Source organism: Ursus maritimus, unplaced genomic scaffold (assembly GCF_017311325.1).
Source record: "Ursus maritimus isolate PB19 unplaced genomic scaffold, ASM1731132v1 scaffold_23, whole genome shotgun sequence".
NCBI classification, from domain to species: domain Eukaryota; kingdom Metazoa; phylum Chordata; class Mammalia; order Carnivora; family Ursidae; genus Ursus; species Ursus maritimus.
In genome coordinates, this window is record NW_024424786.1 from 38,289,763 (window position 1) to 38,315,393 (window position 25,631).

General features: G+C 55.5%; 4 protein-coding genes across 10 annotated transcripts; 2 read left to right on the top strand and 2 right to left on the bottom strand.

Moving 5' to 3' along the window:
- The first annotated feature begins 902 nt into the window (after positions 1 to 902).
- TAF6L (TATA-box binding protein associated factor 6 like) lies at positions 903 to 10,652 on the top strand. 5 transcript variants are annotated; one of them, XM_040639253.1, is made up of 12 exons: positions 903 to 1,048; positions 1,793 to 1,906; positions 3,405 to 3,564; positions 4,012 to 4,098; positions 4,831 to 4,981; positions 5,136 to 5,186; positions 5,660 to 5,754; positions 6,976 to 7,050; positions 7,193 to 7,413; positions 7,769 to 7,901; positions 9,579 to 9,707; positions 9,830 to 10,652. In XM_040639253.1, the coding sequence occupies exons 3-12, from the start codon at positions 3,418 to 3,420 to the stop codon at positions 10,598 to 10,600; spliced, it is 1,860 nt and encodes a 619-aa protein (XP_040495187.1). In that variant the 5' UTR covers positions 903 to 1,048; positions 1,793 to 1,906; positions 3,405 to 3,417; the 3' UTR covers positions 10,601 to 10,652. The 5 variants fall into 5 exon arrangements, with proteins under 5 accessions (XP_040495187.1, XP_040495185.1, XP_040495186.1 ...); XM_040639251.1 differs by having other exon boundaries at positions 1,793 to 1,852; XM_040639252.1 differs by lacking the exon at positions 903 to 1,048 and adding an exon at positions 1,167 to 1,258 and having other exon boundaries at positions 1,793 to 1,852.
- Positions 10,653 to 10,679: 27 nt separating this feature from the next.
- On the top strand, positions 10,680 to 12,961 carry TMEM179B (transmembrane protein 179B). 2 transcript variants are annotated; one of them, XM_040639258.1, is made up of 5 exons: positions 10,680 to 10,840; positions 11,745 to 11,932; positions 12,017 to 12,151; positions 12,323 to 12,401; positions 12,609 to 12,961. In XM_040639258.1, exons 1-5 carry the CDS (start codon positions 10,745 to 10,747, stop codon positions 12,768 to 12,770), a joined length of 660 nt encoding a protein of 219 aa, XP_040495192.1. In that variant the 5' UTR covers positions 10,680 to 10,744; the 3' UTR covers positions 12,771 to 12,961. The 2 variants fall into 2 exon arrangements, with proteins under 2 accessions (XP_040495192.1, XP_040495193.1); XM_040639259.1 differs by having other exon boundaries at positions 12,323 to 12,406; positions 12,609 to 12,776.
- A 102-nt stretch (positions 12,962 to 13,063) lies between these two features.
- TMEM223 (transmembrane protein 223) lies at positions 13,064 to 14,226 on the bottom strand. Its single transcript, XM_040639260.1, has 2 exons — positions 13,869 to 14,226; positions 13,064 to 13,488 (listed from the first exon to the last, which is right to left on the bottom strand). The coding sequence occupies exons 1-2, from the start codon at positions 14,182 to 14,184 to the stop codon at positions 13,196 to 13,198; spliced, it is 609 nt and encodes a 202-aa protein (XP_040495194.1). The 5' UTR covers positions 14,185 to 14,226; the 3' UTR covers positions 13,064 to 13,195.
- Positions 14,227 to 14,358: 132 nt separating this feature from the next.
- NXF1 (nuclear RNA export factor 1) lies at positions 14,359 to 24,428 on the bottom strand. 2 transcript variants are annotated; one of them, XM_040639257.1, is made up of 21 exons: positions 24,257 to 24,415; positions 22,306 to 22,489; positions 21,935 to 22,088; positions 21,117 to 21,200; positions 20,916 to 21,020; positions 20,733 to 20,813; positions 20,566 to 20,635; positions 20,332 to 20,420; positions 20,097 to 20,204; positions 19,816 to 19,925; positions 17,956 to 17,992; positions 17,579 to 17,647; positions 17,444 to 17,499; positions 17,226 to 17,333; positions 17,066 to 17,124; positions 16,840 to 16,955; positions 16,678 to 16,720; positions 16,026 to 16,098; positions 15,315 to 15,497; positions 14,834 to 14,894; positions 14,359 to 14,716 (listed from the first exon to the last, which is right to left on the bottom strand). In XM_040639257.1, the coding sequence occupies exons 1-21, from the start codon at positions 24,282 to 24,284 to the stop codon at positions 14,678 to 14,680; spliced, it is 1,857 nt and encodes a 618-aa protein (XP_040495191.1). In that variant the 5' UTR covers positions 24,285 to 24,415; the 3' UTR covers positions 14,359 to 14,677. The 2 variants fall into 2 exon arrangements, 1 of the variants encoding a protein (XP_040495191.1); XR_005837148.1 differs by lacking the exons at positions 14,359 to 14,716; positions 14,834 to 14,894; positions 15,315 to 15,497; ... (5 more) ...; positions 17,444 to 17,499; positions 17,579 to 17,647 and having other exon boundaries at positions 17,955 to 17,992; positions 18,308 to 19,925; positions 24,257 to 24,428.
- Between the last annotated feature and the right edge of the window lie 1,203 nt (positions 24,429 to 25,631).

Consider the following 25,631-nt stretch of genomic DNA (forward strand, 5'->3'; position numbering starts at 1 on the left):
CCCCCCCCCCCCCCCCCCCGCAGAATACTCCTTTCTATAATGAGCAGCCCATTGCAAACTACCTCATCTTGACTGAACATAAAGGAATTAATTCACTGCCTCCTGTTGTGTGAAAGAAGGTTCAACCACAACTCTGCCAAGTGCTTTCACAGACATCATCTCATTTAATCTACAGTAACCCCGTGAGGTGGGTATTATTACCCCATTTTGTAGTTGCGCGAAATGCGGTTAGGTAATTTGCCCCAAACTGGTTGCAGAATTTGAACCCAGTTTGGTCTGACTCCAGATACTATCCTTAACTCACTAAACCCACTTGGTTCTGAATTGAGAACTGCCCAGGTTCGGGCAAGTGTGTGCGCGTAAAATGGTCAAGGAAGTCTGCAGGCAGGTGAGGGGTTATATTTGGCTTACTGAACAGGAATGGGAAAGACAGGAGGTAGGATGTCAGAATGAGCACAGCTCTAGAGACTGCAGCTTGCACGTGAGTTTGGGCCAGTGGGAAGACCCTTCTGTCCGAAGAGAATACCCACTGGGAGCTCCATCCGTCGGGCGGGAAAGGGAAGTGCAGGTGATGTTGGAGAGGTAAGCTGAGCCCCACCAAGCGGGCAAAGAAAACTGATTAGATATCAAAGTTTAAAGCTTTGCCGCAGTCTCGTAACTGCAAATGCTTGGAAACTCAGGAGCAGACAAGAACAAGGGAATAGGGAGGCTTTCCTTGACAATACGCTTTTCAGACACCAAACCATAGGTACCTACTCGCAAAACTCCCAAGAGCTGTTGCTTTAAGAAGCGCGACTCCTCGGCATCATGTGACCCCCCTTTCGCCCAGACGCTTTTACAGCCCTTCGCACAGGCCAATCGCTTGGCTGGAAGCCCCCGGGAGGGTGGGAACTTCGCAAACCGCTCGCCGATTGGCTGTGCTCCTGGAGGGTGGGGCCTGGGCTCAGAGAGAGGGAATTAGGGTGAGCAGGGTGAGTGGGAGCTGCTGCCGCCGCCTCCGCCTCCACCGCCGCCTCGGTAGCCGCCTTCGCTGCGCGGGAGCCCTCAGGTGAGCAGGCCCTCGCAGGCCCGAGGACTCTCCGTCCCGCCGTGGGCCGCGCACTCACTCAGGGCCGGCTCCGCTGGGGGCCCGCCCCCTTCGCCGACCACGTGACCCAAGTTCGGTAACCCCTGACCTGCTCCACCCCACCCCGCCACTTCTGGATCTGGGATGAAGCGAGGCTTTGTGGGAGGATGCGCACCCCCGAGGCCGGTGGCGGTCAGTTCCCATGCTCTTTACCAGTGTGGCTAGTGGCCGAGGATGCAGAGAGGAGGTTGAGGAGGGGGAGACCTTGGTCACAGCCCGGACTTTGTAGGTCTTAATGTGGGCACACAGTAAGGGAACTCCCTCCGTGCTTTCAGCGTGGGCAGGACTTCATGCTCCCATTTTACAGATAGGGAAACAGAAACTTCAGAATTATCCATTGGCAGATCTCCAACGCCAAGTCTTCGGGCTGGAAATCCAGGCCTTGTTCCCCACACGGCCCGCCACTCCTGATGATTAGGAACAAGAGTTAATTAAGTCCCTACTCCCTACTTAGTGCTCGCTGGGTGATCTTGGACAAGTCATTGAACATGTAACCCCTCTGAGCTTTGATTTCCTTAGCTGTGAAATAGACGTAGTACTTACATAATACCTATTGCATTGTTAATGAGGATAAAATGACGTATAAGCCATATAAAGCACTTAGCTCTGTGCCTCAGGCATTGCATGTGCTTAGAAAAACTAGCTATTCTTTATTCGTTTTTGCAGCAAGCGTTTATTGAGGGCGTATTATGTGCTGACACTGTGCCCGACGCTGGGGATGCAAAGGTGAGCAAACAGGCATGATCCTAGCTGGTGTGGAGCTTACAGTCTAGTGGGGAGGTAGGTGTTAATCACAAAGTTACATAAATATGTAATTACAAACTGTGATGATTGCTTTGAAGGCAAAGTACCGGGACACTGTGGAGGTCTGAGAAGACTTCCCTGAGCAAGTGACAACTGAGATCTGAAGGAGCCACTAGGAGTCCACTAGACAGAGCTTGGGGGTGGAGGAGGAGGAAAGTATTTCAGGTAGAGCAAACTGTGTGAACGTCCTGATAGCAGGTGTTTTGGGGGAAATGGAAAGAGGCCATGGTGGGAAAGCAGAACACAAGAGGAAAAGAGGGGTTGCAGCAGTCAGTGGACGTGCAGGACCTGGGAACCAGGTTTGTTCTTTATTTAAGAGCCAGTGTGGAGCCACTGGAAGGCAGGAGGCCAGGTTAGGATGCCCATTGGATGTAGGGTCCTAGAGATCAGTGGTGACCCATTGAGCCCTGCCGGAGAGGAGTAGTGGGGCAGCACCTGGGTGGGTCACCCTGGAACTGGGCCTTGCCCGTGGTGCTGGTGCCTCACTTTGGCCCCTGTGGGCCTGCCTTCTAATTGTGGTGTTAAGTCTTTGGAGTCACTCATCAGCCGCTGCTTTTGTTGGATTCTTCTGCCGTATCCTGTGAACGGAAGAGCAGGTTCCTGCTTTTAGGCCTCGCAGCCAAACTGGGGAAGACCAGACACATGGGCAAAAAGCCCAGCTACTAAAAGCCTGACAGTCCCCAGTGGCATATTGGCAGGAAGACCTTACAGGGTAGACTGGATTGGCCTTAGCAGAGAGGAGGGGGTGGGGGCTTGAAGTAAAGAGGGAGGCAGACCAGCCTGAGCACTGGTGGTAGAGCACAAGGCAGGCGGGAAGACACTAGGCTGGTCTTACTGGGAGGAGGGACTGGCTTGAACAGCTCTGGGGATTTGGGACCAAACACAGAATGTCAAGCTCGGGCAGGGGGGTTAGAGTTTCTTTTAGGACCGGTGGGGAAGGACTGAAGGTTTTTGAGCAAGGGAGAAGTACTGTTTTCATCAAGATTTAGTAGGTAGCGGTTGTAGGAAGAATCAGGAGGAAGAAGACATGAAGTTTTTACTTGTAACTGACCATGGTTACATCTTCTGTCCTCCATTTGGGTAGCGTTCTAGTCCCTGGCTTTCTCCTACACCAGCTCATTTTGTCCTCACAGCAACCCCGTGGGTTAGGGAGGGTGGGGACAATGCCTGTGTTTCACAGGTTGGGACAGCAGGGCTCAGGCTGACGAGGATGTCGGCCACATTCACTCAGGAAGTGGTAAGGCACGGCTGGGGCCCAGTTCTGTGAACTCGCCAAGGCCAGGCCCCCTCTCAGCACTCCTGTCTGACCCAGCTTATCTGTTTCTTGTGCTTCGCCTCACTCAGAGTCTCCATGGCTCCTTGTTCAGGGATTCTGGAGCGAGAGCAGCGAGCCTGGCTCAGAAGGCCTTGAGTCAGGCTCCTGGGCTCGGAGGGCGCCTGGGTGGCTTTTCCAACCTTCTCTCCTGGCTCCCAGCTCCGTCGGGGCCATGTCCGAGCGGGAAGAACGGCGGTTTGTGGAGATCCCTCGGGAGTCCGTCCGGCTCATGGCAGAGAGCACCGGCCTGGAGCTGAGCGATGAGGTGGCGGCCCTGCTCGCGGAGGATGTGTGCTACCGGCTCAGAGAGGCCACCCAGGTCCGCTCCCCTTCACTCCCACCTCTCCTTGTCCCTCCTGGTGACTACCCCCTCCCGCAGGGAAGCATTAAACAGGCATGTGTCTGGCCCCTACTCTGTGCTTTGAGGGAACGCATTGGAGGCAGTCCCTGCCCTCTCCAGAGTTCCCCTTTGAGCCAGCGGGGCTCCTGGGCAAACAGAGTGCTGGCTGGGCATCGGCTCACGTGCCCATCTTCTCGATAGCCCTGGCGGGGAGGCCGGGCAAGTTCATATTCACATTCTGCATGTGAGAAACTGGGTCACGGAGAGGGAACATTACATTGAGGGCTGTTTGCACAAGACCAGCGCTGGATTCCAGGCTTTCTGGTCTTGCTTCCGGTGTCCATTTTGCCTCCTGGCTGTCTTTCTTCCCCGGGGGACTCCATACCCCCTTCTCCCTGTCCCCTGACTTTGTTCCTCCCCTCCCAGAATAGCTCTCAATTCATGAAACACACCAAACGGCGGAAGCTGACCGTCGAGGATTTCAACAGGGCTCTCCGATGGAGCAGCGTGGAGGTGAGTCGAGTACAGGCTGCCCAGGCCTCAGCCGGCACGGTCCACCTCCGTGCCCGGCTTGGGACTGGCACCACAGAGAGAGACATGAAGACCAAAGGCGCACACAAGGGAAGCTCATGGCCACCACAGGATAGGTGCTGGGGGCCCAGAGGTTAGGGAAGCCTTCTTGGAAGAGCTGGGAATTGAGGCGGGCTTTGGAGGGAGTCTTGCATTGGACTAAGCCAAGACGGGAAGAGGGGGGACGTTCTGGGTTAAGGTGCCTGGGCACAAATGTGGGTTTTAAAATGTCCTGCATAGCTGTTGTGGGGCAGGGACTTGAGGGAAAAAGGTCGTGTTTAGAAGAGAGTAGTGTTGGGGCGCCTGGCTGGTCACTCAGTAGAACATGTGACTCCTACTCTCAGGGCTGTGAGTTTGAGGCCCATGTCGGGCATGGAGCCTACTGAAAAAAAAGAAAAAAGTTGCGTTTTCAGAATTGGGTGAGGAGGAGGACCGGCAGCAGAGGGGTGTGGGGCTCAGAGCCCGTACGAATCAGGGTGGAGGGACCACGCTCTAGTCCCTGGTCCAGTGAGCCCTGGGTTCTCCAGCCAGATTCCCAGCAATAGGCTCGAAGCCTCAGGCATCTCTCCTTTCTCGGGCCTTTTGGACTTGCCTCGCGTAGACTCTCTGCCCTAGTCGGTAGAGCGCCTCTCCCTCCCTGGATTCAGCCTGCCCTCTGACCCTTTCTTTGCTCAGGCTGTGTGTGGTTATGGATCCCAGGAGGCGCTTCCCCTGCGCCCTGCCAGAGAGGGTGAGCTTTACTTTCCTGAGGACCGAGAGGTGAACCTGGTGGAGCTGGCCCTGGCCACCAACATCCCTAAAGGCTGTGCTGAGACAGCTGTGAGAGGTGACTGCCCAGGCCCTCCCTGGGGTGGGGACAGAAACGGGGTTGTCAGAAGAGGGGTGACAGGCTGGCTGGTGGGTGGAGAAGGACTCAGGGGTGGGTGGTGGCAAAACACGGCAAAACCCCAGGCTGAGTGATCTCTCTGCTCTGGTTCTAGTTCATGTGTCCTACTTAGATGGCAAAGGGAACCTGGCCCCACAAGGATCAGGTAAGGGGTAGTAAGGGGAACGGGCTCTGAACTTTCCTCTCTTAGGAGCGGAGGGGGGGCCCCTGTACCTTTGATTCTTCATCTGACATGTGTTTACTGATGTCCTGTTCTGAGTGGGCACAGTCCCCGCCCAGAGGGCTCGGATTTGGAGATAGGAGCCCAGACCTGGAACCGGTCATGATGCGGGATGTCGGATGCTGGCACAGAAGCCTGGGCAGCTGGGGTCCCTGAGGGCAGGGGTCCAGGAGGAATTGAGGGCGGAGGAGGGGGGGGAGGCAGAGTACAGAGCACCGAGGTGTGGAAAGCCTGCGAGGTCAGGGCTGAGCACGCTGCTCCGAGGAGCTGGTGGCTGTGTGCTCTGGGAGTCCTGTCTGAACAGGCTTCTGGCAGGGAGGATGAGGGAGAGCAGGCAGGGGAGGCCGGGAGAGGGCTGGGCTGTCCACCCTGCCCACCTCCTGCCCATCCCCCCACAGTGCCCAGCGCTGTGTCTTCGCTGACTGATGACCTGCTCAAGTACTACCAGCAGGTGACCCGGGCTGTGCTGGGGGACGATCCACAGCTGATGAAGGTGAGCGAGTGGGCCGGAATTGGGGTACAAAGCCCAGCTTCCAAGTTCCCCGAAATTCTTTCAGATGCGTGCTTCCTGTCTCCTCCACACCAGCTGGCTGATGTGGCTGGAAGCTGCTGCCGGTGGGGGTGTCGTGCTCTGAGGCTGGCCCTCCTCCGGGGCTGATTCCTCTTCCCACTCGAGCAGGAACCCTTGTTCCTCAGGGAACGGGCAACTCAGCAGGGCCATTTGGGGGGCTCAGGTGGTCAGTACCCCTATACTTTAATTCCAGAGCCTACTCTTTAGGGTGTCTGTTGACCTGCAGCCACAGGGGGCAGCCACATAGCGGCTTTCATTTGTCTGGACGTGAGAGGGAGAGAAGGGAAGTAGAGGCAGCAAGGTCAGGGGGCCCGGCCGGGCTGGCTCTGAGACCCTGCCGCTTGAGTCTCTAGGACTCCGCAGGCCTGCTGGACCCGACCCGTGGCCCGTCCTCTCCTGTCCAGAATCAGGGCAATGCCAGCTTGCTGGTCTGCTCAACCAGGTGGCCTCTCCTTGACGGCTTACACCCCCCACTTCTCCACGTCTCTGGCTGTCGCTGCCACTTCCCCTGCAAAACTGGGACTGTCGCTCCCGTACGTTCCTGCCTTAGGAGTGTGGCTCTGGGTCCCCAGGCACGGGGCAGATGGCTGGACGGAGGGCCTGGGAGCTGCGCTCCTTCCTCGCTGGCCTGTTGTCTGCCTTCGCAGCACGTGCTCAGAGGAGCTTTGTCCGGAGGAGTTTGGCGGTCACGGGTAGTGGAGATGCAGGGCTAAGACGGTTTTTCTCATTCACTTAACTCTCTTTTTTTCTGCTTATATAAGTAATACCAGCACGTTCATTACGGAAGTATTGTAAAATAAAAACATACAAACTGGAAAGTGAGAGTCTCCAGTGGAAACACTTATGTTTTGACTATGATTACTCTAGTGTCAGCCAGAGTGGTAGTATACGAAACACCTGGTTTTAGAACAGCTGCTTTTCTCATTTAAAAACTTGCTGGACATTTAGGTGGTATTCAATTTCGTGTCATCGCAGACAGGGCTAGGAGTGGCTGTGTTCGTGTGAGTGGGTATTTCTTCCAGTGGGTTAAATTTGTGTGAACGTTTACAGTTTTACTACAGAAGTACTCCACCGTCTTTTACAAAACGCCCGTTCCTCCTTGGGGCTGGTGGGTCCGGTGCAGTCTGGCTCCTTCCTTTTCAGATTGCTCTCCAGGACCTGCAGACTAACTCCAAGATCGCAGCGCTCCTGCCTTACTTTGTCTACGTGGTCAGCGGGGTGAGTGACCAGGCTGGGGCAGGGAGACGATTTGGCAGGGAGATGACCCAGCCCCAGGTAGGGCTCGTGGCAGGTGCCAGCAGAGCGGCAGGCTCCGCCCTGCCCCCTCGCGTGCCCCTCAGCCACCGTCTTCTGCAAACAGGTGAAGTCTGTCAGCCACGACCTGGAGCAGCTGCATCGGCTCTTGCAAGTGGCCCGGAGCCTGGTTCGGAACCCACACCTGTGTCTGGGGCCCTATGTTCGCTCCCTGGTGGGCAGCGTCCTCTACTGCGTTCTGGAGCCCCTGGCTGCCTCCATCAACCCTCTGAACGACCACTGGACTCTTCGGGATGGCGCTGCCCTCCTGCTCAGCCACATCTTCTGGTAGCCACTGGGCCTATCCCCACAAAGGGTGGGGGTGCCACAGTGCTGCGGGAGTTGTGGGGGAGGGGCGGGGGGCGTGTGGCTTCAAGGCCCTATGTGGTGAGGTCAGGGAACCTCTTTCCATTGGAGCTTTCCGGTCGGTGCGCTCTGGCACCCTGGGATTTTATAAATGGATGGCGACTATGCCAAGGGTTTGGTCCTTCAGCCCTTCGTGTCGTCTTCAGTCACCCGGCGCCACCTTGTTCCCTTACCCCAGTGTGCCGGACGACCGCCATTTTCTCCGTGTGCTCTGACTTGAGCCAGCTGGGCAGCCCCGTGCCTCATTCTCCTCTCTGACTGAATGCTGCTCCCGTAGGACCCACGGGGACCTCGTGAGCGGCCTTTATCAGCAGATCCTGCTCTCCCTGCAGAAGGTCTTGGCCGACCCCGTGCGGCCTCTGTGCTCTCACTACGGGGCTGTGGTGGGGCTGCATGCCCTTGGCTGGAAGGTGAGGACCCTGGCCTTTCCCACAGACAGAGCCGTAAGAGCTCGTATTTGTAATTAGAAAAACAGTATTTATGTGTCTATTTTTAGTCATCTCTGTGCCCACCATGGGGCTCGAACTCATGACCCCAAGATCAAGAGTTTGCACACTCTACCCGCTGAGCTAGTCAGGCACCTCATTCTTTTGGGTTTTTAATGTCGATCATATGGTACAAATAATGACGCTTTATTTCATCTTTTCTAAACCTAACGCCTTTCGTTTCTTTTTATTGCTAGGACTGCTAATATCATTTTATAGATGATGATGGGGGGCATCCTTGTGTCATTTCCAATTTCAGGAGAAGTGCGAATAATCTTCCCTCTCAGGCTGATGTTTACCTTGTGTTTATTGATAACGTTTCTCAGATTTAGAAAATTACTTCATATTGCTTTATATTTTTGGTTTTATTATTTATGTTGAACTTTTATCAAATGCTTTTTCTGTATCTTTTGAATTGATCCTAAGGTTTTTCTGCTTTTATCTGTTAATGTGATTAATTATATTTATGGATTTAAAAAAAAGATTTTATTTAGAGAGAACACTTGCAACTCAAGAGCAGGATGGGGGAGGGGATGGGAGAGGGACAAGTAGACTCAAGCAGACTCTGCGCTGCATGACTCCAAGTGGAAACCAAGAGCCCAACCAACCAAGCCACCTAGGCGCCCCATTTATGGATTTTTAATAGTAAACCATCATTACATTTCTGTGTATAGACTCAAATAGGCTATAGGATAGACTTTTAAAAAATCTGCAAATTTTTTTTGGAATATAAGGCATTTTTTGTATACTATTGGGTTTACTAAATTTTAAAAGATTTTTCTGTTTTCACGAGTGAAATCAATCATGTTTCTTCTCATGTACTGTCCTTATAGAGTTTTAGTATCAGGGTTATCTTGGCTTCATAGACTGAGGTAGGGTGGGAGCATTTCTTTGTTTTCTTTAAGATTGGGATGCTCTTTTCCTTGAATATCTGTAGGCTGTCTTTGTAAATTTTAGCAATGTGTTTTATTTGAGGTTACCTACTATGGTTAGAGAATTATTTAAGTTTTTATAGCTGAGTCAGCAGTAAGTTATATTTCTCTAGGAACTTGCCCATTTGTTAACATTTTCAAATCTTCAGGCTGTGGAAGAGCAGCCGGAGAACTGAGAACTCTCACCCAGCAAAGCACCTAACAGAGCTCACCTCCTCTGTGAAGTCCTAAGTGCTTTCCCGAAAATTAACCACAGGATTTCAACTTTGATACATAATCAGAGATCAGTTGTTTTTGTGCAGGTGGTTTGAACTGAGTCTCAGTTTACATCTCAGCAAGAATAGTTCTTGTGTACTGACTGTATAGGGTAACATTTGGCAGATTAAATTTGTCTGTCGTTAGCAATGGGCATTACTTATACTCTCTTAGCCCCTGTCATATAGGTCAGTGATAGTTGGGTCACTTTATATTGCGTGTCTTTGAACCTGACCTTTATTCCCAGTGCTTAGCAAAGGCTTGGGCATACAGTGGGTTCCAAGTTAATGTTGGTTGAATATGCCAAGCTGAGAATTTCATATCGAAGATAAAAGTACATCTTCCATGGGAAAAGGTACTTGTGAGGCAGTAAGCAACAAAGAGGTGTTTACTGCGTTCCTTCTTTCCCTTCCAGGCAGTGGAACGAGTCCTGTACCCACACCTGTCCACTTACTGGACAAATCTGCAGGCTGTGCTGGATGATTATTCCGTCTCTAACGCCCAGGTTAAAGCAGATGGGCACAAGGTTTATGGAGCCATTCTGGTGAGTGCCTGCCCCTTCCAGCCTCCCTTCTTCCTTCAGCAGCTCACCTGCCTTACTTTGGAAAACTTGATGGGCCCGGGTCCCTCCTAGCCTTGCCTATCCTGGTCCCTCTGCTCTTGCAGGTGGCCGTAGAGCGACTGCTGAAGATGAAGGCCCAGGCGGCAGAGCCCAACAAGGGGGGCCCAAGCGGCAGGGGGTGCCGGCGCTCGGACGACCTGCCCTGGGACAGCCTTCTTCTGCAGGAGTCTCCCTCGGGGGGCAGCGCGGAGCCAGGCTTTGGGTCGGTCCTCCAGCTGCCGCCAGGAGGCGCGGGGCCGGAGGACCCTTCGCCATCGGTGACCCTAGCGGACATCTACCGGGAGCTGTACGCCTTCTTCGGGGACAGCTTGGCCACCCGCTTTGGCACGGGTCAGCCCGCGCCCACCACTCCGCGGCCGCCCGGGGACAAGAAGGAGCCGGCGGCCGCCCCAGACTCGGTGCGGAAGATGCCGCAGCTGACGGCCAACGCCATGGTCAGCCCGCAGGGCGACGAGAGCCCCCGCGGCGGCGGCCCTGCGTCGGCCTCTGCGCCCTCCGCCTCCGAAAGCCGGCCGCTGCCGCGCGTGCACCGAGCGCGGGGGGCGCCCCGGCAGCAGGGGCCCGGCGCCGGTACCCGCGACGTCTTCCAGAAGAGCCGCTTCGCCCCGCGCGGCGCGCCCCACTTCCGCTTCATTATTGCCGGGCGGCAGGCCGGGAGGCGGTGCCGCGGGCGCCTCTTCCAGACCGCCTTCCCCGCGCCGTACGGGCCCAGCCCGGCCTCCCGCTACGTGCAGAAGCTGCCCATGATCGGCCGCACCGGCCGCCCTGCCCGCCGCTGGGCGCTCTCGGACTACTCGCTGTACCTGCCGCTGTGAAGCGTGGCGCCCCGCCCCCCCTCCCGCCTGTGTAAATAAAGCCCAGTGTCGGAAGTGACGTCTCCGCGCTCGTGGGTCGCGCCGGATGAGGCGGGGCTTGGGCGGTTGGCTCCCGCGGCGGCGCTTCCTGGTGGCGGGGGCGCCATGGCGCTGCCCTGGCTGCAGCGCTTCGAGCTCTTGCTTTTCACGGCCGCCTTCCTGTGTGGGGCCGTGGCGGCCGCGACGCTGACCCGGACCCAGGTGCGGGGCGGGGCCGGCCTTGGGGGCGGGGGGGCGGGGCGGAGGTGCTGGCACTGCTGTCTGGGCCGGCCTGGTCCCGTTGCGCTGCTCCTCGGAGCCGGTGGGCCGGGTGAGGTCCGGCGGGCGCCGGTCTGCCGCCGGGACGCTTCGGCGCGGATCGCGCTCTGTGGCTCCGCCCGCCGGTGTTCTGTTTCACAGCCGTTCCCTCGCCGAAAGGACGAGTCCTCAGGAGTGACTTAAAGCACCAGCCACAGCCCGGCCTGGTGGTGACTCCGGCTGCATAACCTTACCCTGGTTCTGCAACAGAATTCGGGCCAGGCCCTGCCTTCATCCTTTAAATCAAACACTGTTGTGCCGAGCTCCGCCAGGAAATAAAGCGTAGTGTAGCGGAGATGACCAGCTACCGCAGGATTGCAGCCCAGTGTGTGTGAATGACAGCACAGCCATGTAGGAAACGCCCACGGAAAGCCCAAGGGTTTCCCTAGCCAGGCAGTCGTGTTTGTAAACACAGGCTCACGTAACCCTAAAAAGCAACCACGATTAAGGTGGTTTTTTTTTTGTTTGTTTTTTTTAACGGATGAGAAAACATCGGAGATGCTGAAGGTTACACAGGTTCTGGTTTTACTCTAGGATTTCTGCAGAGGGGAGACCAGAACTTGTGAGGCATCTCCGAAGCTCACTGTTCTTTATAACCACCGCCTATTTCCTGATCCTTCTGGCCACCGCAGGTTTGACTTCCCCAGCAGGCCCTCTCCATCAGTCTACTGGCCCAGAAACAGGAACTGACAGTGCATATAGAACTTCCTAGGGTGGCCCTCTCCTAGGTTATCCCTCACACCTGCCATCAGCCTGCGCCAGGGCTCTAACCGGAAACTAGGTAGGACTCAGCAGCTTCTCTTCACAGGGCTCCTTCAGTGGCCGCTGTCCCCTGTATGGTGTGGCCGCCCTGAATGGCTCCTTCCCGGCCTTAGCCCAACCCTCTGCCCCATCCCTCTGCTACTTTGTGGCTGGGGTCTCTGGCCTCCTGGCCCTCTACTGCCTCCTGCTTCTGCTCTTCTGGGTCTACAGCAGCTGCATCGAGGACTCTCACAGGTGACTGCCCTACCCTGAGGGCTGGGGGCTGAGCTGGGAGGAGTTCCATCTTAACCACAAGGCTTATTCTCTCCCTCCTCATAGAGGCCCCATAGGGCTCCGCATTGCACTGGTCATCTCGGCTGTTGCCATCTTCCTGGTCTTAGTGGCTGCCTGTGTCCTTCGATTTGGCACCCATTCTCTCTGCAAGTCCATCATCTCCCTGAACATTACAATTAGGTAATGGGAGAGGGAGGGAACCCTGGCCGGGGCTGACTGCCTTCCCTCCGCAGAGGGGAGCCTGTAACCCCCTTTTTGTCCCTGTCAATTGCTCATATCTTGAAGGGCACCTGGGCACAGGTGTGTTCGGGGTATATCCCCTTTCTCACCATTATCTCTTTGACCTCACAGCTGCTCTGAAGCCCAGAAAATTCCATGGACGCCCCCTGGAACCGCCCTGCAGTTTTACTCCAACCTACACAATGCTGAAGTGAGGTCCGGGGATATGAAAGACAGGGTGGAAACCCAGGGATCCACAGATTCCTATGCATCTGTAGTTTTAAGGGTGCCCTCCAGTGAGAGGCTGCAAGGGGCCAAAGGGCTTTCAGCCTGACAGGGAACAGAGAATAGTGGTACATGGGTGGAACTGGATTTGAGATGGCCCCACTCCTCACACTCCTGTTCCTGTCTCCCACAGACCTCTTCTTGGGTGAATCTGGTATTGTGGTGTGTGGTCTTGGTGCTTCAGGTGGTGCAGTGGAAGTCCGAAGCCACCCCATACCGGCCTCTGGAGCGGGGCGACCCTGAATGGAGCTCTGAGACAGATGCTCTCGTTGGGCCACGCCTTTCCCACTCCTGAAGAGTAACCAAAGGATGCTTCCTGCAGCCAAAGACTCCCTGCCCAAGTGCCTACAATCCTGTTGCCCCCTCATGGCCCTGTTTATGCTGGGAGCCTGTTTTCCCTCCACGAGGGAAACATGAAGATAGGCCCCTCCACCTCTCTTCTACAGCTGTTTTTGTACCAGAATATTATATTACTTTCTTCCTTCATCTTGGTACTGAGTTCTTGGTGGTCAAGCACTGTAGGCAGGTGGATGGGAGGGCAGAGTGAAGCAGACATGGAACAAAAGGCAGAGGTTCTGTCAGCTGCTCTTGGGGTGACTGCTCTTTTATTTGCTGTTCATGACCCTTGGGCCCCTTGTGTTGTGACCTTGGATGTCACCCCCTCAGTAAGGTTCAGTTTTTTTCCCTTCTGGGAGAGGTGAGCAACCCAACGTGGTTTCTTCACAAGCTGCGGTAGGCACCCACAGTGTTGTCAAAGAGGTTTGTGTTGGGGAAGTGTCCAGCTTTGTCCAAGAGGAAGTAGAAGCGCCGGCCTTTGATCTTCAGAGGCAACATGGCGGGGACTTCACCACGGTGGGCCATGCAAGACACCTGGTTCAAAGGGACGGTGAAATGAGCACCCAAGCCAAAGGGGGCATGAGTGGTGAGGGTCACCTGTTTCCCTCCAGCCCGCAGCATCACTGAGCGCACAGAACGGAGGGAGAAGAGAAGACCAGCACCAAGTACCAGAGTACCTGCGGGAATACCAAAGTTTGGGGTGAGGGGTTTTTGCTGAAGAGCTAAGCAGCAACCTTTCCAGTGCCCCCGAATTAAAAAAATTGTGATGACAGTAACATTGACCGAGCTCCTCTTATACCCGACTCTTGTGTTCATCCTTCCTAACAACCTTCATACACACCCCCGTTTTAAGGACAAGGAGACGGTCCGGAGCAGTGCAACTGCTCAGCGCAAACCTCATCCTGGGCCTGTCCGAAGGCTTGGCTCGGGGGCCTCCAACTCCAGCGTGGCCGGGCCCGGAGGGTCGGGAGCCCCGCACCGTCTGTCCTTGCCGGGGCAGGGTGGGTCGTGTCCAGCCGCCCCACATCCCCTGGTGGGAAGCCAGCCCACGCCTTACCGATGGCGCCGCAGCCGATGGCCAGGCCGTAGCGCCAGAGCTCGGAGCGCAGGTCCAAGCGGCCGCGGTCTGCGGGCTCCGCGTCTGGACGCAGCGCCCGGGCCGGGGGCCGGGCCAAGGCTGCCACGGCCAGGGAGGCCCAGAAGACGCCCTGGCCCGCGCAGAAGAGCCCGAGGACGGCGAAGAAGCGGCCCCGTTCGTGCTCGAAGAGCAGCACGTCCCGTGACGGAGCCGCGTCGTACAAGGGCCGGCGTGCGGGCAGTGGCCGCAATGCAACCAGCAGCCGCGCAGACCAGGGCCGCCTGAGCGCCGCCATCACTCCGCGCGCCGTCGCTTCCAGGGCGGGACTTCCGGCCGGCGGCCCCGCCCCCGAGCTTCTCCACCAACAGCCGGGGTCCGCCCCCCCCGCCCCGCCCCGGGAGGACTGGGACAGCCCCCACCCGCCAGGCAGGGGCAAGGCAGAAAACAATGTAGCACGCGTGACACAAAATACAATATCACTCTTTCTCTTAAAAAGTAGGGCGGGTTCTGGGGTTAAGTACACAAAGCACCTAAGTCCTTCAGGGAGTTTAGTGTCAGTTCTACAAAGTAAGCTTTGGCTTCCTGGCACCAGTGAGGCTCAATCTTCTGGAAATCTTCCAGAAGTCTTCCAGAAGGCAGGTGAGGAGAGGGACCCAGCAGCCCTTCCTCTTCGGTCACAGTCACGGGGTGGCCTCGGGGCCAGAGAGGAGGAGACACAGCCACAACAAAGAGACATCAACATCCAAGGGCTATTGTACAGGAGGCTTCTTCTCGGGCAGGGCTACAGATCACTTCATAAATGCCACTTCTGGGATCTCGCCCTTGGCCTTAGGGGGGAAAAGAAAAAGTCCAGTAGAGTCAGCACCCCCCTTTCTCCCGCCAGCTTGACCCTCTCAAGGCCCAGAGACCCCTGGTCCTTCTGCTACTGAATTCCTGAAACTTACCTTGAGATGAGTAAAGGCCTGGGCAGATCTGGTGTAGTCCCAGTTGTTGTCCTGAAGGCACCTGGGGTGGGGGGAAAGACAGGCACCTCCATCAGAACCAAATACACGCACCCCGCTCGCTAAATGCCACTTCAAAATCCTTCCTAGGGAAACACTCATGTGTGCCAACAATACACACATTCTTGCACTATGTATTACAAATGAAAAATCAGTAAAAATCCAAATGTCTACCACTGGTCTACTGGATACAAAGGAGTATTAAATAGCTCTCAAGAAGACTAAGGTAATTTTTATAGTGAAAGAAAAATAGTAAGTTGCAGAACAGTATATAAACATTTTGCCATGCTGGTTTAGGCATAGGCCAAGTTTTTTTTACGGGCCACATTTATAAATTTTGGCTTTTAAAATATCAGGAGCACTCATTATTCACTCCCAGCCCTACCTCCGTGTACCCTCATTCCTACACATGTCCAGCACTCACTTCTGGGACCACTCAAGGTTCATGCCAGACTGGGTAGAGAACGCCTGCAGCATTTCCTGCTGCTCTGGGGACAGGGTGGGCACTGGGCTGGAGGAAGGCGTGGGTGCAGGCATGGCGAAGGCTCTCTGGATCTCGTCAGGGCTGGCGTTCCGCACAAACAGCTCGTCGTTTACGATGCACAGCCTTTAGAACAAAAAGCACTTTAGCTGGACGAACAGCCAATGTCAACCTCCCAACAGTACTCCTGTTGCCACACTTAACACCTTCACACTTGACAGACTCAATACCCACAAAATCCCCCTCCCCACTCTTAGTCATTACCTTTGATCATTTATGCCCCTTCCCATTGAACCAGTGTTTGGGGGGGCAGATGCCAAACACATTAGAATTAGCCATTCTCCCCTAATTCAAGGCAGTTCTTACGCCCGTTGATCTTCACAACAGACCACAGAAGTAAGCAGCTTATGCTAGCTTCCCGATGAGGAAACTTGCTCTTAGCTAGAAGTGGTGAAGCCAGGATGAAAAACCCAGAAAGTCTGGCTCCAGAGCCGAGCTCACCACCACCGTGAGAGCCTCCTCCTGATGCCCCCCTGCCTTTCTGAAATTTTGGAAATATCCTGAGAACCAGCTCCCTGTACACTTCCCCCACCAATTCCCACATGCTGGCCATGGATTGGGACTGGGACCCCATGTGGTAAGCCAAACACTTACCCTGAATTGCTGGCAGGAACTGCGACAAATGTCCGGGTGAAGGCTCGCAAAGAATCCCGAGACTTTCCGTCCACTAGAATGTTAACAACAGCAATGATCCCTTAGAATCAGCTACACCTTCGGTTTACAGAAACCTTCTCCAACCACGGGCTTACTTGATACAATGAAACCAAAGCAGACCAGACAGATGATTACACGGGTACAGGGGAGCAGAGGGGAAGACCAGGGTCAGGGGCCAGTGCTGACGACCACCAGTGTTAGCCCACCCAGAGGACTCGTGTGCCAGCTCCTGTGTCAAGCGCTTCACTGACTCCCACGGCGCCACCGTGAGATGGCTGTTACTAACCCCCTTTTACAAATAAAGAATTTGAAGCACAGAGATAATGTAAGCTCCTCACAGACACATGAGACCAAGGCTGGAACGGAAGCCCCAATCTGCCTGACCCCAGAGTCTGGGTCCTCCTAATCTTCAGGCTTGTCCCATTTCCCAGACAGGAAAGACAGGTGGAGAGGGTCAGCCTCATGAAAGTGGCTTGGGGGCAGAATAGGAGGAGGTCAAGGATGGAGAGGGAAGGTAGCTGAGAGGGCAGAGAAAAAAAATTCAGCTGCGGGAGGGCCCACTCTGCAAACTCGGGACTCCAAAGACTCTTACCTTCTTTGAAGACCCCGTTGACAGAAAAACACAGCAATGTACTCTAAAAGAGAAGAGGCGTCAGTCACCGTGCAGGCTTCCGTCCAAGGCCCGAGTCCCCCGGGCCTTGTAACCACCCCTTCCCTCAGTTCCAGCTTTTGTGGGGAAGAAACAGGTGCTTACTGTCTGGGCGCTTATGTCCACCACAAAGGAATTGATGTCGTGCTGGGTTTTGGGTAGCTCATTGAGGAAGGCCACGACATTGAGACGCGTGTGCTTCAGCAGCCGGAACCGCAGGGCTGTGGGAGAGGAGAACCCCAGGTTAGGGGCTGCCACACGCTCCCGAGCCCTGTGACCCAGCCCCGCCCACCCCCTTTCCCACGCTGCTCTGCTCACATCACACACTTACTCGGGTCTTTGAGCTTCTTCACATTCCTGCTATCTTTGAAGTACTCGGCCAGGTTGCTTCTAGAGGAAGAGGCGGAAAAGGAGGCAGGGGTCAGAGCAGTCTGCGCGCTAGCAGGTGCTGGCCTGCGGGACCCGGGCGGGCTGTGGGCAGGGACGCTCACCGGGCAGGGTTCTGAGGGGTGAAAGGAATGCTGAGGGAGCAGCAGGCCCCGTCGTGGTAGGCGTCCAGGAGCCGCTGCCGGTCTCCAGAGTCATACACCGCATAGTACCTGTGGAGAACACAAGAGGGAAAGGCTGAGCTCCCCAGTCTGGATCTGCAGGGCGACCCGACAGCTCCCGAGTGATCTCTCCCCAGGCTCCGGGGCCCCGCGATACTCACTGCTGCAGGAAGTGCAGGACCAGATTCTTCAGGGTCTCTGTTCCAAAATAGCTTCCCTGGAATCACACGGGTGTCAGGACCCCCGTAAGTAATCCTCTCCTCCCCACACGAGTTCTAACCCTGCCCCCCTCTTACCTTGCAGGGCGGTAACATCGTGGGGGCTTCAACATCAAAGGCAATCGGCGGGGGTAACTCGTGGCCGTCCTGTGGGAAGGAAGCGGAAGTCGACAGTGTAACCAGAGAGAAAAGGCTGGATGAGTAATGAGATGGGCAAACTAGGAATGTGGGGGTGAGAGATCAAGTGTCAAGAACACATGGAAAAGGTCCAGGAATCCCGATAGAGGCAACTATTGTCTATGGGCCTCTTCCTGACAAGAATTATAGCCTTTGCCAGATTCTCTGAGGGCTCCATGTCTCCAAATTAACGATCATACAAATACACGTGAGGCAAGACCTTTTGGGTGGGAGGGCCTATGCTCGTGAGAAAAGGATTTACAGAACTACGGACTTACCAGGCGTAACAATTTGGGAAATCGTTCTCGAACGGCGCTGTCAAAAACGGGACAGAAGTGAGTGATGCTTCAGAGCCACCGTGCCTCCTGAGCTGCTCTAGGAGCAGATACTCCACTGCCCCAGGGACCGCCCGCCCCATCCTGCTTGTCCTCTCACTCCGCCCCAGCCTCTGCACTCTGGGGGAAGCGGCCCCACTCCCCACCTCACCCGGGGCGCCCAGAAACGATTGCCTTGAAGGCTGACTCTCTTCTTGCTGCCTGACCCGAGCGCCACAGGAGCAGCACTCCCAGCCCAGGCTTTAAGCCAGGACCTCCGTCCCCTCCCTGCCCCCCTTACCTTCCACCTACTCACCTGTGCAGCCCCGGGAGGAGGGAATGGGGTGGGAGCCCAGGGGCTCCGCTGCCTCAACAGGTATCCATCAGTTCTGCCCGGTCTGGCCGTGGCCAAGACCAGAACACACCACAGGGATGGCACAGGATGTTGGGGCAGGGAGATGAGCAAGGCGGGGGGTTCAGGAGGAGGGGAGGGGAAGGAAGAAGACAGGGAAGGAAAAGAAGAGAAGGAGAGAGAAGGTAGGATGGGGCCAGGGCAAGGAAGAGATGGGGAGACAGAGGGAAGTAGAGAGGAAAAAGGAAGAGAAAGCAAAGAAAAAGCGAAAGAACTCTAAGGCAAGGAGGCACTCAGGAAGACAAGGAAGAAAAAAAGGGAAGAAGACGCCCAACACCGCCTTTTCCTTCGGCTGCCCCTTTCCCTGTGGTCCAAGGTACAGACGGAAAACAAATTCTTGCTACAGTCAGAGGGCAGCTGCTGTTGGCCAGGTCTCTGTCTGCTACCTGGGTCCCGATCTGAGCTGGGCGTGGGAAGTGAAGCAGCCATGGGGGCAGGAGACCTCCCTCAGAAGGGCTGAGGGTTCAGGCCCCTGCAAAGTTGGGGGGGTGAGGGTCTGTGCCCCACCTCTGTTGGCCCCCAAGTTCTCTCCTGATGGCCCCTCTGCGACTGTGCCTGTCTTAGGTTGTTCCTTCCCTGAGGAATCTTACCCGTCTCTGGCTAACCAGCCATCCTCCGGGGCCAAGCAGGGTGATGTGAGGTGTGCGAGTGAGGGCGGGGCAGTGCCCCCCGAGAGGGTCAGTTCTCTGTCTCCGCGGTAGCCTATGCCCCCGTGGCCTCCACGCCCAGCACCTGCCTCGGGCTTCCCTCGCCTGCTGGCGGGGCCCCGGCTCTGGTCATATGGCTTGGGGAACCCAGGTTTCTTCTCCAGGGAGGGCCCAGCTCACAGCTCCGGGCAAGAGAGACAGAATGCATGGCACCAGCTCCAAGGAGGCCTGAACCGCAGCACGAGGGGGAAAGCCCAGGCAACGGCCTCAGGCACGTGGACCATCAGAAGAGTCCCTCTTGGCCAAATGGCAAGAGGGGCCAGCACCGAACAAAGAAGGGAAGGCCCATCAACAGGAAGTCCCGGGGAGGGAGGCCTTTCTCGGCCCAGGGATACCAGGCTCTTGGCACAAGGCAGCTCCACGTACGGGGCATATATGCAGGACACCCCCTGGTCGTGGTAGAAAGCGGGAGATGCCCTTCCTGGAACAGCAGGGTAGGGAGACCCTAGAAAAGGCTGTGTTTGGGAAGAGGAAAGACCACAGAACAGCAAACAGATAGTCAGGGGAGAAGAAAGGCAAGGAGACCTCGGGGCCAAGCTGGGACACACGGACAGACGAAGGGAGGAGCACGTGATCCTCCCCAAGGACAGGTGGTTCCAGCTCAGGGCTGCACATCTCCTGCAGACGGGCACTGGTCAGGGTGCATTAGCTCAGCCTCCCGGGGGGTGAAGGTCCCCAGGAGGGGAGACAGAGGCTACAACTGACCTGATGTAGGTGGACTGGTCTCGGAAGGTGTCGCACAGCGGGTTTCCGTCGAGCCACAACTCTTCCAGCTTCAGCCCTTTTACCTTGTCCAATTCCCTCTCAGACTTTAACTGCAGAGTGGGGGGGGGGCAGAGAAAAAGCGGGCAGGAGACCCTGGTAAGGAGAGCCAGTGAGACCCCCATCCCTGAAACTCCCTCCCCGAGCCTCCCGCCGTCAGCAGGTAAGCCCTCTGCGCCCTCTGCTCGCCCCGCCCACAACACAACCAGGCCCTCAGGTCGCACCTCATTTCCAGAGAGGTTGAGGATCTTCAGGTTGGGTGCTTTCTGCACAAGGCTGGACATGTCATCCAGCCTGTATAGCCTGTTGTTGCTCAAGTTTAAGGACAAAAGCTGCGGGCAGAGGAAAGTTTAGAGGAAGCACCACCAACAAAGGATTCAGAGATACACCTGCCTCCCGACCCCACCCTCCCTACCCCACCTTGCTTCCTCCCGTCTCCAAACGGGACAAAGGCCTCACCTCAGGGATGTTCTCCTCAATGATTCGCAGGGTAGCCGCCATACAGCTCCTGCGATTCAGGACGACGTCGATGTTCTGGGCCACCAAGTCTTCAGGACGCACAAAGGAAGGAAAGGCAAGTCTGAGACAGCTTTCCCAGGTCAGAGCGCGTACCAAACCATTCTCAAACTCTCCCCGCCCGACAGACCCCCCCTCTGCCTCCGCCTCCCTGAGAATGACTGCTACCGGCCCTACCTGGGTCTGAACGGAGGCCCTTGAGGTCAAGCGCTTGTTGGGAGCCATCATATCGTTTGCTCATGATCAGCTACAGGGGAAGGAAAAGGGGTCAGGGGGTCACTTGGGTTGTGGATGTGAGAAGTGGGGGGACTGGGGTGGAAACACGTGACAGGAGTCTGCCTCACCTTTAGCTGCTCTACTTGCTCAGGCTTCAGTTCGTTCTGTACCGAATGCGGTGGGGCAGAGGAGTTGATGATGATCGATATCTGAGGGAAGCACGGAGGGCAGGGTGAATTCCAGGGAAGCCTAAGCAGCCCAAGCCCCGGGACCAAGCCCCACCCCCAGCCAAGCCAGCTCTTTATACACACCCTTCGGTTTTCCTGATCCAAAATCTTATAGTTGACGGCCTTCAATGCAGACGCGGTACTGGCATCCTCAACAAAAAACTGGGCCCGTGTGTTTTCATAGTGAAACTGCACAAAGAGGAAACAAGAGCATGAGACTGGGAGCCCGGGGCCCCGGGTCCAGCCGGCCCCTCGCCTTCCCCAGCCACACGGGCCTTATCTCACCTCAATGGGGGTGAAAGGGACGTTGCACTTGCTCTGAATCACACTCAGGAGCCATGACTTGTCATATTTTCTGCCATAGGGAATCTAGATGACAGAGAGAGCCAGGATAACAATACGTAAGGAAGGCTGACCCGCAGACCCAACCCAGGACTCCTTTCACACCTCTGCCAACTTCCACAAGATTTCTTGAGGAAAGGGCCAGTTAAAAAGTTTTCTACTCAAGTCAGACACAGATTCCTTACCCTCCTTTCTGTCCATTTAAACTTAGTATTCCACAAGAAAATAAAATTCTTTGGTTCTGAAAGTTTCAGGATATGACTTAGACCTGGCCTGCCCCTCAGAGGACTTAAGAGACCCCAAGCCCCACACTCGGCTTGAGCCACATGGAGACATTCAGAGGAGTTCCTCCACCTCCCAACCAGTTAATCACGTTTTCCTTTAGATGGTGTCCCCACCTCCCCCCGTCCTGCTTGCCCTCTTCTACTCCTTTCCTGAACCGGCTCTTAGGTATTCTAGGAGAAAGGATAGACACCTGACTGTGGAGAACACAGCGGAGAAGATTGATTCTGTCATGTGAAAAGTAAAGACCTTCACTCTGAGCCCAGCCCTCTCTCTCCCTTGCAGCATCTTCTTCCCCAGACACTCACTGTAAACTTTTATTTTGGGGAGAGAGTGTCTCTCTCTCAAGCTGGCTTCATGCCCAGCATGGAGATGACACAGGACTCAATCTCGTGACCTTGAGATCATGACCTGAGTGGAAATCAAGAGTCAGACAGATGCTTAACCAACTGAGCCACCCGTGCACCCCAGACACTCACTGTAATCTTAAACCAGTTCCTGGAGGTCCCATCCTGGCTGGTGCCAGCCCCTCCTCTGTCTGGAAGAGTTCTGTCTCTCCGCACAGTAACATGAATGCGATCTCGATCGTGCCAACTGTCACCTCGACGGTTGGGTCGGGAAGGATAGGGGTTACTGTGAGGAAGCAGAGAATAAAATGTCCACAAACACTAGGAATGTTTTCTCAAAGGCTTCCCACACTGTTGTCAGGATTGCAGCTAAGACTGTTCAACCATTAAGCTGGCCCTGGCATCTCTCACTTTTACAGGTGGGAAGAGAAATGGTGTGGGCAGTAGAGAGCTATATAAATAAATGGGCTGCTAAAATCAAACCAGATCAAGTGGTCACTTACTGTCGTATTCGGGGAACATCCTGGGCATCACTCATTGCCACATCTCTGTCATCTTCCTCCAAGCGGGAAGACCGAATGCCAGAACCTCCTCTTCCAGACCTACGGTTCCCCTCACCATACTTCCACCGGAAAGGACCCCGGCCTTTCTTTCTTCTTTGAGGGAAACTAACGCGGTCATCGTGCTCTGGGGTTAAAAACCACATCAATTAAAAAACAAGTTGCTAGTCCAGCTACGCTGCTGTGGCAATGACGGCATCTAGCAGCCTGCGCTATCGAATGACAAACACACCAACTACGAAGCCCACTTCCACGCAAAGTTCTGTCTGTTGAGACAGAGAACCCTCTCTGTGGAGTGGCAGCTGAGGGAAACATTACTGGAAGACAGCACAGGGCTTTAGACAAATGAGTCAGAAACTGGAACTTACAGAGAGGAGAAGCACAATGTGGAAGTGTGAGCAGAACATGGACTCAGTATGGAACTAAAAAGGCACCTGAAATCGGCTTGCTCTTGGCCTCCCAAATCTATTTAACCCTCTCAAAATCTGGATGGTGACCTCTCTCACGTCTCTTAAAATCAACCAATCACAATGATTACACCAGCTTTCAGTAAACAATGCTTCTTTTGCCTACAGAGTACAAATGCCACACAGTTATAAATTTAATCAATTAAAGGACTTCTTTAAAACTTTTTTTTTTTTTTTTTGCTTCTTTAGAATTCTTGTTTTCAAACCGCCACGCTGAAGTTTTGGGAGTGAGCTCTTTATTTCCTTGGCCAAAAATGTCTTTTAAAAAAAAGATTTTATTTTTTTTTATTAGAGAGAGAGAGAAAGAGAGAGCGCACAAGTAGGTGGAGCAGTGGGGAGAGGGAGAAGCAGGCTCCCCACTGAGCAGAGAGCTCCACATGGGGCTCTATCCCAGGATCCTGGGATCATGACCCGAGCCAAAGGCAGATGCTTAACCAACTGAGCCCCACAGGCGCCCCCAGAGATGCCTTTTAACTCAGGAGACAACTCCTAAGATTCAGGTTCTAGTGGCAACTAGGGAGCTTAGCCAAGGGTCCTTGACTGCTCTCCAGGGACAGAAGCCTCTCAATCCTGGTGTGTCGGAATGGCTTCTTAAAAAAAGGTCCATGACTCCCCAGAAGCTCTGCCTCATGCCTACCACTCTCCAAACAATGAACCTTAAGAAACGACCAGAGGGGGGGGAAAAAAAAACCAACAAAACCCACAACTGAATAGCAGGCACATCTAATATTCACTGAGAACTTTCTCCAGGGCCAGGCACTATGCTCCAGGCACTTGATAGGAATGATCTCGTTTAACACACACAAGGGCAAACTTAGGAAGTAAGTACAGTCGCTACCTTCTTAGGGAGACAGAAAAAAGAGGCCTGGCAGTGGAATTCACTCAAGCCTGGTGAAGACAACTCAGGATTCAAACCTCAGCTGTCATGTGCACCTACCCACTCCTCTACACTAAAACCTGCGTAGTGTTCGGACTAGCACAGCGAGTTGGTGTGGAGGTTTAAAATTTAAAGCCAAAGAGAAGGCCGCAGGGGAGGCGGGGCAAGAGACTGGACGCGGTGGAAAATAGGACACAGGTAGCCGATGAGCAGGGCACTGACTCACATTAAAGCAAGAGTCTGGCCGCCAAACTGAACTGACAGGCATCAACCACCCGCAAAGTTCAAAGGAATCTCGCCACGCCACCGCCAGTCCGCCCTCTCCGAGCCGAAGCTCCTCGCAACGCCAGGATTCCCGCGTCAACACATCGGGCTCCCAGCCTCGAGGGCGGCCGGGCCCGCGGGGGGCCTCGACCCCTGCCCGCGCCGCCGTCGCCCCCCGCGGACGCTCGGCCTCTCGCGGCCTCCCGCCCCGGGGCTGCGGCCTAGGCCGGCGCCGCCCACCGGGCCCCAGATCACCTCGCTCCCCGCCCTGAGAGGCAGCACTGACCGTTGTAGGACTTCCCCTCGTCCGCCATGGCACAGCGCGAAGCAGGGCCGGCTCAGACGCGGGCCGCAACGCCGCCAAACGTCCGAAAGCCCCAAAGCGCCTCGGCCGAAGCGCTCCTACGCCCGGCGCCACCGCATTTATCCTGCGAACTACGTCGCGCGCCGCCGACGTCCCTCGGTGGTGGGCGGTGCCGCCGGAGGAGCGAGGCCCGCTGCGCGTGCGCACTCGGCTGGGGGCGGGGCGCAGCTGCTGCGAGTCCCGCCAGAGAGCTGCGTTCGCCCAGCCGCCCCACGGTTGTAGCAGGCCCGCCCCGCCGCCTTCTTTCTTTGGTCCGTCGCTACGCCGGCACCTCCGGGGCTAGCGCTGGAGCAAAGAGCAAGCTGCTGCAGCCCAGGTCTCCGAGAGGAACAGGGAAGGGGGTCGCACGAAGGGCTTCCGAGGAAGGGGAGACCTGGGCCTTGGAGCGGGAGTGATGGTTCTGAGACCCCTAGCGGTATTCAGCCAGTATTGAAGTCTCAGCCCAGCCCTTTGCCAGAAGCCGATATATTCCAAGCTTTCCTCGTCTGTAAGATGGATTATCGGGCAACAGAGACCTAGAACGTAAACCCGGAGAGTAGGGACCTTGACTGATTCGTGACTTTTCTTCTCCAGCTCCTGGTTTGGTACCCTGCCTGGCGTATACCAATAACTCAACAAACACTTGTGAAATAAATGAATTTCCGATCTATGCATCCTCCCAAGTGTTCCCAAGTCAAATGACAGACCATTTTCCCAGCTTTGGCAAACAATTGTCTTCACAACCTCCCCACCCACCGCTGAGGTCCTGTGCTAGAACGACAGCTCGTGTCGGTTGGGCGGAGAAGACGCAAGCAAGACCACCTGCTGAGCAGAGGCCAGGGAGAGAGGAAACAGTCAAATTCCCCGGGCTAGAAAAGACTAAAGTTCTCCTAGACTCTCTCCCCCACCTCCGCTTCCCCCCCGCCCAAAGTTTTAGGGTCAGCTCTCAGAGTATGGTGATTGTTCTCTCTGTAGCTTGAACTTCCTTTGGGGGTGTGAGATGTGGGGGACCCCAGTAACCTCAGAATGATGTGGTTGCAGCCAGAAGTGTATTAACCTCCCTGGAGGGTGGGTGTTCAGGCAGGTTTCTCCTCCTCCTGTGACTGGCTTGGATTTGGTGAGGGGCTTGGAGGGGACCCAGAGCCTCAGCTGGAGCTGGGAACAAGTTCTTCACCTTTCACTCCTGGCAGCAGGCAGAGCTCCTGTGTCATCCAACTCAAGGAAAAGTGGGGACCAGCTGGTTGGAGCATGCAGCTGAAACAGGTACAAATACTGCTGATGATCCTGGAAGTTGCCACCAATTAGGGACCCATCCTGG

What these genes read in the sequence shown, in the direction of transcription:
- TAF6L (XM_040639251.1), top strand. An exon ending in ACGATCCACAGCTGATGAAG is followed by an intron (nt 5,755 to 6,975) that starts GTGAGCGAGTGG and finishes CTTCCTTTTCAG; the next exon opens with ATTGCTCTCCAGGACCTGCA. An exon ending in CTGCTCAGCCACATCTTCTG is followed by an intron (nt 7,414 to 7,768) that starts GTAGCCACTGGG and finishes CTGCTCCCGTAG; the next exon opens with GACCCACGGGGACCTCGTGA.
- TMEM179B (XM_040639258.1), top strand. Translation starts at nt 10,745, where the DNA reads ATGGCGCTGCCCTGGCTGCAGCGCTTCGAGCTCTTGCTTTTCACGGCC. An exon ending in CGACGCTGACCCGGACCCAG is followed by an intron (nt 10,841 to 11,744) that starts GTGCGGGGCGGG and finishes TTCTCTTCACAG; the next exon opens with GGCTCCTTCAGTGGCCGCTG. An exon ending in TGCATCGAGGACTCTCACAG is followed by an intron (nt 11,933 to 12,016) that starts GTGACTGCCCTA and finishes CCCTCCTCATAG; the next exon opens with AGGCCCCATAGGGCTCCGCA.
- TMEM223 (XM_040639260.1), bottom strand. Translation starts at nt 14,184, where the DNA reads ATGGCGGCGCTCAGGCGGCCCTGGTCTGCGCGGCTGCTGGTTGCATTG. An exon ending in CATCGGCTGCGGCGCCATCG is followed by an intron (nt 13,489 to 13,868) that starts GTAAGGCGTGGG and finishes GTATTCCCGCAG; the next exon opens with GTACTCTGGTACTTGGTGCT.
- NXF1 (XM_040639257.1), bottom strand. Translation starts at nt 24,284, where the DNA reads ATGGCGGACGAGGGGAAGTCCTACAACG. An exon ending in GTCCTGCACTTCCTGCAGCA is followed by an intron (nt 17,334 to 17,443) that starts GTGAGTATCGCG and finishes TGTTCTCCACAG; the next exon opens with GTACTATGCGGTGTATGACT. An exon ending in GTTCCTGCCAGCAATTCAGG is followed by an intron (nt 15,498 to 16,025) that starts GTAAGTGTTTGG and finishes TTTGTTCTAAAG; the next exon opens with GCTGTGCATCGTAAACGACG.